General features: G+C 41.1%; 1 protein-coding gene across 2 annotated transcripts in view; it reads right to left on the bottom strand.

Annotated features, from left to right (window-relative positions):
- sgsm2 (small G protein signaling modulator 2) overlaps positions 1-13,168 on the bottom strand; it is a 45,414-nt gene that overhangs the window by 10,025 nt on the left and 22,221 nt on the right. The window contains exons 4-12 of one of the 2 annotated variants that reach the window (XM_024276801.2): positions 11,528-11,695; positions 9,405-9,472; positions 8,358-8,506; positions 8,116-8,250; positions 6,763-6,887; positions 6,606-6,673; positions 6,355-6,518; positions 4,887-5,019; positions 3,539-3,673 (exon numbers count right to left, since the gene is read on the bottom strand). In XM_024276801.2, the coding sequence (XP_024132569.1) occupies positions 3,539-3,673; positions 4,887-5,019; positions 6,355-6,518; positions 6,606-6,673; positions 6,763-6,887; positions 8,116-8,250; positions 8,358-8,506; positions 9,405-9,472; positions 11,528-11,695 (1,145 nt within the window). The remainder of the gene's footprint in view (positions 1-3,538; positions 3,674-4,886; positions 5,020-6,354; positions 6,519-6,605; positions 6,674-6,762; positions 6,888-8,115; positions 8,251-8,357; positions 8,507-9,404; positions 9,473-11,527; positions 11,696-13,168) is intronic. The other variant, XM_024276802.2, reaches the window with a different exon arrangement.

Below are 13,168 nucleotides of genomic sequence, written 5' to 3' on the forward strand. Positions count from 1 at the left end.
GGAGCAAGGTCCATATTTGCCCCCCCTCCTATGCATGACCAGAACTGGTTCTGGCCTCAAACCAGTTTCCTCGTCTCTACTACTGCGGAACCCCACAGGACCATCATGAGGGTGTAGGAAGGGACGGGGGAGGGAGGGGGGCGGTGAAGAGTTACAGTGAACAGCATTGCACACACAGACGACAAACAACCATGAAGGTTGGAGCAAGGAAACTTCTCCATCACGAGAACGGAGAGACACCATCCCACTTCAAACCAGAGAGACACAGAGACGGATGCTGCAGATCCTCATGCACGGACCGACAATCATGTGGCTGGGGTAGGAAGACCGAGGAACCGCCAGAGTGGTTCGTCAAATGAATTGAGGGCAAAGTGGGGGGGGAGAAGCACATTTTCAAACCCAACAGTGCTGAGGTGTTATCCTGACAAAACCAAGCGACAGGACGAAACCTGGAACAGAAACTAGCGCCACAGATCCAAAGACTATGTGCTGCACTCTCAAATGGGTGAGTTTCCTACAACTGCATTAAAATCCCTGAAAAACAGACCCAACCATCATTGAGGATTAGGGGGAGGTGGTGGTCCGTTAATTCTAGTGTCTTTCACTACATTACAACAGTGTAAACATGGCGTAAACCTATTTAGCACCTTTCTGTCTTGATAGAAGGCCCAAAGCACTTAATAGTCCCCAGCTGTTCACGCATTGATGCTCCACTGAAATACAAGGCACTAATCTGTAACCACCAGGAGCAATGTGAGGTTCGGTGTCTTGCCCAAGGACATTTATAAATATGGGCAGAAAGGGCAGGAATCAAACTTGTGACCTTCCCAATCGAAAGATGTCCGCTCCACCAAACATTTCTGTTGCACCTAAGCAGTACTGAACTGTTATGTGTAGGTTGGTAAGAATACACCTAACTGGTGGATCGTGAAGAACCCAGGGTCATAGGGTGTTTTGGGTCTTTAATCTCCAGACACCCTCACCTCTGTCCCTAGATGCCTAAAAGAAAACTACTTAGACCTAACATTCCAGGCCTAACCTCTTTGAACTAGCTTTGACAAAAGCAGTTGACGATACACATCAAAGTAGACCTATGGGAAACCATTTGAATGAGTCTAAGGAACATCATCTTACAAAAAGAAAAATAATATAAATACTAAATCCCTGATAAGACCATACAGAAAAATGATTGTATCAAATACTTGTGATCCATATACAGGATTTGGAGATGCTTTTGTTTTCGCACTTTGAAATGCTTTGTTCTTGTAAGCAAAGACACATTAGCCTCGTTTCCACTGAGCGGTCCGGTCCGATCTGGTAAGGAGAAGTACGGTACGGTCCAGTTAATTCTGTCGAGCTTTTCCACTCAGTTAAGCTTCACTCCCACTGGGCGGTTGGTTTTGTTGGTGCATGTAGACCGCTAGCGTGTCATTGCGTCATTGTAGAGCGATGACTAGAAAATCAACAACAATGGAGGTCATCCAGCAGCTCATCTTTTTCTTGGTTTACTTTTTGTATATTGTGTATAACAGGAATTTAATGTTGTTTGAAAGAAGATTGGAGGGAACTAAATACCACCGTGACGAGGAAAATGGAATTGCTATCTTAGGGGTATATTGAGGCTTCCTAAAGTCATCATCACTTTTTGCCAATCAACGGGTGGCTACAGCAGCTCCGCCCCAACCGTCCCGTTCTATTTTTCTATGGACCTATAACCAATGGGAGACCTCAAGAGGTACGGTTGGCTACTGTTTATTGGGTCCATTTTACAATGTAAAGATTTAAAATACTGGACCGGAACGCTCAGTGGAAACAAGGCTATTGATCATTCATATTGTTACTCATCCACAAATGCCTTTCAAAGCTTGTTACAGACTAGCTTCCCTAAGAGCCGTACTGCCTTTGAAGTTCAAACATTGTTTTCTGATCATCCACAGCCAAGATTAGAAACCATCTTTAAGTAGTTCAATACTACAAACTAGAGAAATAATTTTAATTGTAAAATCTTTCAGGTGATAATTAAAATTGTATTAAAAAACAAACAAACAAATAAACCATGCGGCCATTCCTTAGCCAATCACATCTTTTAACCTAAATGTGAGTCAATTTAAGCCAGAATTTAAAGAAAATGTGTTTAGACACTAAAGAATGCAAAGGAAAGTGAATCATGCTGTACACCATGTATCAACGTCAAGGCCCGGGGGCAAGATCCGGCCTGCTGGGTGATTATATTCGGCCCTCCAGATCATTTTATACTTTTGTTATTAACTACCTGATGTTATCCTGAGCTGGTAACATATTGCAACACATTCTCATCCCAACTCGTTACATATTGATATATGGCTAAGGACCTCTCCGAGTCCCAAATGTACGTTTTGGGTGCCCCCAACTCGTTGTATTTTGACGTGCTGGCTGTTCCAATTTAAATCAGGGGTCCTCAACCTCCGGGCTACAAATCTATTCAGGTCCGGTACCGTGACATGGACCACACCGGTATCCTAACCCTAACCTTAACCCAGTACTGGACATGGGTCAGTACCGGACATGGGTCAGTACCGGACATGGGTCGGTATCGGACGTGGATCAGTACTGGTTCCAGACGCAGTACCAGAAGCGTACCAGGCTAGGGTTAAGGTACCGGATAAGGGTACCGGTCGCGCCCCGAGGTTCAGTCCGCGTTAAATAGTTTCCGTTTTAAAGTTTTAAAATTTTAGTTTTAGCGTGTTTAATAAATGTTTATCCTGTTCGGCCCTCGACCCAAGGTGTGTTTTGAATTTTGGCCCCTTGTGCAATTGAGTTTGACAACCCTACTGTACGCCATTATCAATGTATCCTTCGCAGAAGATAACATTTGAAGAACATAGGCTATGGGAAAAATACTTTTTCCTTTAATAATGCTTAGCATTTACCAGTGGAAACAGCTGGAAACCGTTGCGGCAGTTTGTTAAAATAGTCAAAAAGCCAAAAAGTGGGCACTGGGATATAAAGTGGGTTTGTTAATCTCCTGTGGTGTAGAACACAGCCCTTTAATTTTCAAGAAAACACTGTTAACACAAATTCCTCAAAGTAATATAAACTAATCTCTTTAAAACTCTTTCACACGACCTTGCACTATTATACTTTTGTCTGAAGTGCTAGCTGGTAGACCTCTAAGCCTCAGACTTTGACTATGAAGCTTGGGGGGGATGGTCAACTGTAGAAGTTTGTTTTTTGATGTTGTTAATAATTGTCCCATATGTGGCCTTGGATAAATAGTTCTTGTTTCATTGTTTAAGCAGTCTCGTGGTCAGTTTTCGTACATGACCCACTCATCACACCCCTGGAGACATTAGCGGCAGTTCTCTCATCACTGTTGGGCTTAGCTTCAGGAAGCATACACACAATCCAGGCAGGCATAGATGGGTTAGGGAGTTGAAAACAGCTCAAAAGGATGGCTAGGTAGTAGACAATGGAGAGAGAGGAGGCAGGGAGCTTGTCTGAAGCTAGGTCTCAGGGGTGAGGAGATGGGGTTTGGTGGGTGTGTTCAGGTGATAAAAACCTTTCATGACATTAGGGTCTGTGAGGTTCCGCGAGCAGATCATTGAGATCATAGCATGGAGCCTATCTTCCTCTTCTTCGTCATCATCCAGTGATGGAGCACGGCTGCCCGTGGTGTGGTGGTAGTTTATGGTGACTGCTCACACCAGCAGAACAACAGAGATCACAGTTAGAAAAGAGGGTTCCAGCCAGCCTCTTCAGGATTGCTGTAGGACAGAAGCCATGACAGAGCCGTAACAGACACAGCAGGCAAAGAGGCTCAGTATGTCTCTATGCCCTCCTCTTTCAGCTGCCCCTCAGGGGCAACCACAGCAAATCACCTTCACCATCCTCAAATGTCTCTCTGAACTGTGAAGTTCAGTACTTCATTGATCCTACAAGATGAGTTCAGAGACTAATGGGTGAATATTTCTTTATTACTGACCTGAACACAGGAACAAACGAAGAAGATTTGTTTAGTTTACATAGGTTTAGTATTGTTTAGTATCAGTCAGGTTAGTTCAGCTCAGTTTTGTAATATTTGTTTAAGTTTATTTCCTTTTAAGTCATTTTAGTTGTTTCAGTTTAATTTGATCTAATTTGCAGCTTAGTTTGGTGAAATTCTGTTTTATTAAGTTTAGCTTAATCGAGTTCAGTTCAATTATATGTAATTCAAGACAGTTTGACTAAATTAATTAGTTTTAAGTTGAGGGTTAGTGTTGAATTCTGTTCAATTTATTTAGTTTCAATTTTTTTTCATTCATCCATCTTTTCCTGCTTGTTATAAAACCAGTTAACAACGAAGCTCTCTTGGTATAGATGACCAAATCTCCTTCTCCACAGAAACCTCCTTCATTCCAACTGGGGAACCCCAAGGCACTTCCAGGCCAGCTGAGAGACATACTCCCTTCAGCTTGCTCGAGGTATACCCAGGGGCCTCTTCCCAGTGGGACAAGACTGGAGTCCCTCTCAAGGGAAGCATCCAGATCTTAAAGAAATAGTATAGCCATGTCAACTGGCTTATCTTATTGAGGAGGAGAACCAACTTTACTCCCACCCAACAGAGAAAGCTCCTTTCAGTCTATTAGTTTTGGTTTGATCAAAGATATAATGAATAATACAATTAATTTTTATTTACTGGTGATTTCAGCAATTAAAATTATCCATTGTGTTTGTTTTATATGCATTGCAGCAGGACTAACATATTAATGTATGATTACTGATTTCAAATGTCAAGAGTCAGAAAAGACCATCATTTATGGGGAAGTCATGTAGACATACTGAGCTTTAGCCACAGAAAAGAAGAAGCAGCCTTTTGATTTTGAGATGTTTTGCAGCAGAGATCAACTAGCTGTAAGTGTTTTACTTACTGGCATCATACCGGTACCCGGGGTAAACTATGCGAAACACATAGTCAGCTGCTGTCTGCTCATCACTGTTTCTGTCCTGGTCTATTAGCCTGGCAGCACTGCTCCTCTTCCTCAGTTTAGGGAACACTTTCCCCTGAAGACACAAAATATTCAGTTATAGTTAGTGATAAAGTGTGGACATTTCACTGTGAACTGAGTTGTGTGTAGAGTTAATAGTAATTTGTAATGATAAGGGTGGACAACCAGGAAATCAAGTCATGACAGTCTAATCCCAGCTCTGGAAATGTATCACTTCCCTAGTTTTACAGCTATCTTGGTTCTGTCTGTTGCTGATTACTGGGTTCTGTGTGTTTAGTTGCGAAAACGTAGAATTATCCAATGCTGCCAATTAGCAGCGAGCAGGAGAACTGGGCAGTCTAGATTACTTCAATGGAAAATGTCTGCATTACGTCAATGGAAAAATTCTCATTAAAATATAAAAAACAAGACAGATAGTGCGTGTGTGTTCTTCAGGCAATCTGAACTATTAGAAAGGAAGATGTCATTTACAAGTCTGTCGAATCATTTTTAAACACTCTCAGACAATGTCAAAGAATTAGTCTTTTTATTGTTTGTATTTGTAGCTCAGTACAGAGATGGCACCTATAACTCGTCCATGTAATCTGTTGGTCTCTTTTAAAGGTTTTTGTTATAATACAGTTAAGAAAATATACCTCTTTTAAAATGATTTGGACTTAATTGGATAGTTTTTATGTTTCATGTCTCTTAGTTTGTCTTTTTTGTCTACTGTGTGCTGTCTTAAGACAAATCCAGTTGCGTATGGCTACTGAACTTAATTGTTGAAGAGTTCGTTCATGAGGAGCACAGAGGGACATATGATACTTTTGTCAGTTGTCTACAAGCTGTTGAAACAAGCTCAATAGGACCATGCATTTATTCTCACCAGTACAGTGACCTAGTGGTGGTGTGTCTCTGTGAGGTTGATAGGTTAAAGGTTCACTGTCATACTCAGGTCCTTCAAAAGGCTAAAATTAAGGCAGATTGGGAGGGCTGTTACATAAACCAATAGTTCTAAAGCACATTTGTGACTGTAGCTTAATGTTTCCCCACCTGGGGGGTCAAATGGGTGCACTTCATTTAGTGCTGCTACTGATTCGTCCCACACTTGAAAAGAAAAAAGATTTTACTCAGACTTGTTTGTTTGGACTATTTTAAATAGAAAGGAAATTTGACTGATTTCATTGTATAATAAGCCTCCCAGAAGAAGGTGGAAATGGTGCAACCATATTAGCTCATAAAATCCCTAGCTTCATATTTTGGTCCCTTTTCAAAGTAATTGGTTTTGGTACAACTTTTGCATAAGAAAATATAATATCTACTACCATTAGAGGGGGAACATGAGTCAATTCTGGGAGCTTCATAGCCATAATTTCCTAACTTACTTCCTAAAACCACTTTTATGGATTACCTTTCCTTTCTGAGACCAGAGGGGAGGCTCCAGCTGCCCTCGGGGAAGCAGACCTGTTTCTAAACAAGAGAGGAAGGCAAGGAGGTGACCTCCAGCAGGAAAGTGCAGGGGGGGCCGCTGGATCCCATCCTGACTAACCAGAACCAGGGTGCCTCCAGAATCAGCTGTAGCACAGAACAGAAGGGAACATCAGAACTGGTATCAAGAGGGGAACATGCAGCTGGTAAAAATGGCCGACAGAGGGTGCTTACGTAGCTGATGACAGTGGATGCAGACAATTTGGCGCATAGGAACAGTCAACGCGTAGTCCCAGTAGATGCTAAAAGAAGCAGACGTTAGCGGGTTAGGAAAGCCTTCTGTCACATTGTCAATCAGTAAGTAGCTGATCTATTAGTTAGTGCTGGTAACCTCTTCTCCAGGTCACAGTCCCCTAGAGTGCCATTAATCAGCTGGTTAGGCGTCCACTTCAAAGTCAGGTTATCTCCTGCTTGGTGGAGTGACAAGTACCCCCGCAGCACCTCCATGTCCTTCTTCTACCAGGGAGGAGATGCCAAAATGGTGAAAGCAAACAAAAGTTAGCAATTTTGAGTTATTTGCTTCCTACTTTAGGGGGTGGAGACTATTGCAGAGAGAGATCCCAGCATTTCTTAAAACCTGCCCTCTTTGTCATTGACAGTTTATCAGAGCCCGCTGGTTTATCCACCTAAAGAGTGTTACATTATTATATGCCCTCCTCGGACAAGAGCAAAGCCATAAACTTTTCCTCACTGACCCATGGGTTTATGTTGCTTGGAAACAGAGGAGTGCAGAGGTGTTTGGTTCTTTTCTTATTTGTTCTTTCTACTAGCTGAGCAGACAGAAACTCATATAGCCTCTTGATTAAGCCTCTTATATAGTAGGGTAGATTGTATTGCTACACCCAGGGGTTATGTGGTCTTTGGCCACACAAGGTGTATTTATGCTTAAACTCATTTTGTATTCGAGTATTTAAAGCACTTAGAAGATTGAAGGAAGGGGATATATCGAAAAACAAAACAAAAAAGTATTTGTTGGCCACTAATGTTGCACATTTTCCCAAATAAAAAGATGAGAGGTCTGTTACGCCTTATTTACTGAGCAGTCCAGACCCATTAAGCAAGACCGACTCAAGATCCAAACGGAAAGTTTTGTCCTCTTTTCGGCTGTATTTTTCGCCACCCCCCTTCAATCTTCTTGAAAAGAATAATTAAGTCTTTATATACAGTATTCCTCCATATCCGCATGGGTCGGGGACTGAAGACACGCTCACTTGAAATGCCCATTCTCAACCGGCCAAGGGGGGACAGGTTTGTTCTGTAGGGCTCAGTGGAAACGAGGCATGAGGTTCATCAAGGTGCACATCAACTGTCAGTCAGCAAGTAAAAGAAATAAATAATACTGTATGATTTTTACAGAACTTATAAGTAAAATACTGCTAAAACGAAGATTAGCCATTACAAGCAGACAAGAATTCTGTCCCTGAAGACCTGTTGCTTCTTCTTTTTTTAAGTTCTTCTATCTTCCACTCGTTACCTGAATTATTGGCGCCTGTTTGATCTAGCTATCTGTATAAAAAACACCTGTCCACACTCTTTAACAGACTGCAACCTCTTCACTACATCCAAGACCAAAGAGCTGTCAAAGGACACCAGGGACAAGATTGTAGACCTGAGAATTGGTGTGTGTTTTCAGCCAGAAGCTGTGAGGCAGCACTGTAACGAACAAGGAGGTTGGTTGTCATACCGGTTGCACCAGGACGTTGTTTTTGCCGTACAGAAGGTGAGTTCTTGAGTTCTGGTGCAGAGACTCAACATACTCTCTGGCTGATGCAGCGAAACGGTCCTCTGACATGCTGCCGCTGGACTGCCTCTTCCGAATCTAGAAGAAACTTTACAGTCAGTATATATCACGATGAATATATTACCCCAAGACGGGCATTCACCCAGACACACACACTCAAAGTCTCCCAACACCTCCCTACTCACCCCAAGTGCAGGCCGACGGCTGGCAGGTATATCCTGGCTCCGGTGTGCCCCATGGATCCGGTGGCGTTGAACTAGCTCGTTGGCTGAAGGGTCGGTCCAGAAATGATCCGAAGTTTTCAGCTTGGTATACTCCAGAGCACAAGGCCCCACTGAGAATGCAGTACATAAAGTTAGAGCTTTTAACCAGCAACCCCCGTTAAGAACATTTGAAACTGGCAAGATGCAGCTTCAACTTTCTGTGTTTCAGTGGCTTTGCACGTGGAGGCTGTGGGTAAAAAAATGTATGCTCTGGATTCTGATTTGAGTGTGAGCAGATATTAAGCAAACAACTTACAGCAAATAAAACTACTTTTGGTCCAGTCAAAAATTCAGAACATTTGTCAAACATTAGAGTTCCAACACTGACAATGAATTAAAAAATAGCTTCTGCAACAGAAACCTGCTGACATCATGTCTTACTTATCTAAATCATCCATCCATCTTTAGAACCTGCAGAATCCCTCTCAGGGTCATGGGTTTGCCGGAGCAACCCAGCTACTTTAGGGTGAAGGCAGGGTTCACCCCGAACAGAATATAAACTGCCTTTGATCTTCTCTCACCCCTCGTTCTGCACCTGCACTCTTACTGAACTCTCACTGAACAAATAATATATTTTCCAAACAAACCCCTCAAGCATCACTTTAATATTTGTTTTGTATTATCTAACCCACACCAACATTTGAACTTTTGAAGTGGAAACTCAGGCTGTACAGGCGTGTGGTGGTTAGTACTCTTGATGGTTAGTACTCTTGACCCTTAGCAATAAAGCCCTGGTTCAAATCTAAACTGGGTCCTTTCTGTGTGAAGTTTGAGTGTTTCCTCTGTGCATGTGTGGATTTTCTCAGAGCACTAAAGCTTCATAGGTTAATTGGTGCTTCTAACTTGTGTCTTAAGTGTGAATGTGTGCAATTGTCCGTCTTTGTGTGGCCCTGCAATGGACTGGCAAGTCTGCGACCCAAGCAAGAATAAGTGGATGTAGAATGTGGATGGATGGAAGAGGAAACTCACCAAGCAACGCAGCAAGGATAGGCCCGAAGACTGGATCGTGCATCAGAGCCTCCCTCTCGTAGTATTTGCTGCAAAGACAAGAAAGCATCAACCAGCTGACAAAGCTACATTAACACATAGATGTGCAGATAAATATGCATAAAATTACCAATACATTATAGGGTATAGGAGCAGATAATGCAAGTTTTACCAGAAATCTACCATTTTAAAGTTGGTATAGGACAACTTTTTTTTCATCTCTCTTTTTAGGGTTGCCAATTCATGCTCTTTACATCAAACAGCAATATCAATGAATGCTAAAAAAAACACTCATAGAAACAAGGGCCAAGTCAATCACTGTTTGTTTGTGTTTTTATTATTTTTTGCAAGCTCTGAATAAGCTCCTATTAAACAGTTTTGTCAGTGAAAAGCTCATCTCAGTTTGACTGTTAGATATATATATACACTATATTATTTTTGCTAATTATGACAAAAACATAAGTCTACGTCTGGGTTAGTTACACCCACCTGTACGGGTGTCGACCCGTATAATCTAGTCTCATTTTAGATTAGTGCTGGGTTTGCAAGCCCCTACATAAAACAGCAGACCAAAGGACAATGGCTGGCAGGTTTTCCCTCACACCCAGCATGTTATCCAGAGATGGCTGCAGTTTGATGGTTAATTATTTTCCTTTGTAAATAATAAAATAACATCCACCAAACACAAAAAGGAGCATGTTTCTTCTGTTGGCACCACATTTCAAAGACCTTCTACTGCCCTAGCACTCCACTTGGTGTTAATTCCTTTCTGACGCCACTCTGTCACTCGTATTATTACACTCACAGGCAAAGCACATGGAGCTGGTTATGGATAAATGATTAAATCTTTTGCTTTTGTGATAGTGACTCTGAACAGCAGAAGCAGCCAGGATCGTCTTCACTTAAGTTGAACTATATCTACAAGTCAGTACAAGTGTGGAAAGACCAAGACGGTGTATCCTAACTCTAGATAACATTGAGTTATCAGAGCATAAAACATGCCAAAGCATCCATGACCAGAGGTGCATCTCAAAGCTGTATCATGTAAAACAGTGGATATTTTTTTATCTCTCCCAAATGCAAATAAGTACCCCGCAGTTGGACTGAGGGGTTTCCATTTTTGTTCCACAATGGCTGGATGCAGAGTCCAGTTTTTAATAAAGTAAGAAGTTTCTAGAAAGCAGATCTGCCCACACTATCAGCACTGAGTTGAGAATAAGGAAAGGCAAGCTGCTCTAACAACTCTAACTTCCCAGCAACTTGTTCTAGCAGTTAATATATGCCACTGGAGCTATGGTAAATGCCCTTTACCTGTATAACAACTGCTAGAAGTTCATGGACTTTTCATGGCAAAGCAAATAGGCTTGTACACACCAGCAGCCTGAATTCAGCATCTTCTATCCCAATGCTACCAGGAGGGACTTGGTTTAAGTTCCATCTATTCATTTCTTAACCCACCATATCCCTTTTGGGGTCACTGTTACTGTTGAGCAAAGGTGAGGTACATTCTAGACAGACTCACACATGCACACTGAGCAAATTCTAGAAAAGTGAACATAGAAAAAGACGTGCAGGAGCATGTGCAAATAAATGTGCAGACAAAAGGTGCACAAAATAAAATTAACTATTAGGTCTTCTATCAAGTTGACTCAGTGTAGCTTTAAAAAAAACTTCTTTCTATCTGATAAACGAGCTCACACTTCACCAAAAGAACCTGAACACTAGATTTATTTTAACCCACAGATGGTTAATTCACACCCGTCAATAAATGCGCAGACATATGCAGATGCATGTGCAGAGATGTGCAGATATACCCAGACACCTGCAGATATTTAGCCATATGCAAAGAGATTCAAAAACAAATTAAAAAAAATATGAAGAGAAATATGCTGGTACATGTGCAGACACAAACATCTACAGACATGAAACCAGATGTCTAGATAAATAAGAAACATCTGCTGGTACATGTGAAAATTATACATTCTGATATGTGAAAACCCATTTGAAAAGATGAATATGAAGACATGCAATGTCATGTGCTGATAAATGTATAAATTAAGATAGATGCTCATTAAAAAGTCAGTCAAACAGACAACTCCACTCACCTGGAGTTGTCCACAATGACCTGAACAATCTTATCCAGAACCTTCTCAAAGAGAGCCGTGCGGACCCAGATATGTTTGATGGCCTGAGGAGAGAGTGGTTGAGGGGGGCGGCTGGTCGTGGAGGAGCCCTGTCTCCTCAGACCCTCTTGGCCTACACTCTGGAGTCTCCTGAGGACAACACAGAAGACAGCTGTGAAGGTCAAAGGAAAGCATAAGCAATGAGTTCAGTTCAGTGAGGAAGTTTCAACTCTCCCAACATTTGAGAATGAACAAATGCTCCGGAAGACTTCTTTGACCACTAGGAGGCAGACAGCACAAGAGCCTAATAGGGCTGTGAGCATCAGTTATGGCAAAGGTGGGATTAGCTGAGTTTTTTTTTTCTTTAACTTAGCCCATTGTGAGCTTTTGAAATGGTTTGGAGTTTTGAACACTTTCATCTTTCATGAATTTTAGGGTGATATCACACAGCTTTGTATGAATAAGTGTAGACTACTTTTTAAAAGATGCTTCAGCGGAGTTTTTTATTCACACAGGAAGATGGTGTGGACTTCCATCACTTAATGATTTTATTCCTATAACAATGAAGAGCCTAAATACAAATCATGGGAAGACATACAGTAAAGGGGAACGAGTTAACTGTTCTTTGAAACCTTGACAAACAAAAATGAAGAAAATGTTAATGTTTATTAAAGTAAAATATAAAACTGAAATGTTTAATATTTAAATTCAGAATGAATCAGAGGATGTGTTTTAAAATATTGAGTGCAGAGTTTAAAAAATGAGGAGAATCTAAATAGGAATCAAGTAAATTTAATGTGTGGAGATTGAAAGAGCCCAAAAGTTTGTCATGGGATGGCGGCTCCAGTCATCTTTTGATCTACAGTAACAGCGTTCCCCTTAGACAAAGTTTGTGCAGATCAGCAGGAGTTCATCAGAAAAATAAGTCAAATAAATTAGCGTGGAAGTAAGCCGCCCCTGATATTCCATCATCCCTCTGTTTATACTCTCTGCAGCTAGCTTACAGCCTCTTACAATACCAACCTAACATTAGTAGCACAACAAAAATAGCAAGCAATATCGAAGCCATCCAAGCGTACAGTTTTGAGCCAGATGTCAGCTCAGACACAGAAAATGAAAATAATAATAATAATAATAATAATAATAATAATAATACATTTTATTTGTTGGGCGCCTTTCAAGGGACTCAAGGTCGCCTTACAGTCAAAAATATACAAAACACAATAAAAGAACGGTTAAAAAAGCAACAAAGCAGATAAATACAGCATAAAAAAAAAAAATAATGGATTAATGGATCTATTTGTCTGAAAGTGGATGGTCAGAATGGAGCTGGGAGACTTTAGTCCGCCCATTTCTGCTGTTGCATCATAAAAGAGAGCTTTCCCAAATGCAATTCTTTCTTTTGTTCCTGATTAATTTTGATTTAAATAGCAAAATCCTCAGAAATATAATTTATTATCTCAAATTATTTTAAATATGTCATCGATTGTGAGAAAAATGTTGCAGGAAGAAGTTAAAAACACTAATAATGTGATTTTCATTGGAGTGGTTCTTTAAGCTCAACCATATCTGAGCCCATGGCTATGACAGCAATAGACCAAGTTGCTTGTCTATGGCTCTATT

This window comes from Oryzias melastigma, linkage group LG13 (assembly GCF_002922805.2).
Source record: "Oryzias melastigma strain HK-1 linkage group LG13, ASM292280v2, whole genome shotgun sequence".
NCBI lineage: Eukaryota > Metazoa > Chordata > Actinopteri > Beloniformes > Adrianichthyidae > Oryzias > Oryzias melastigma.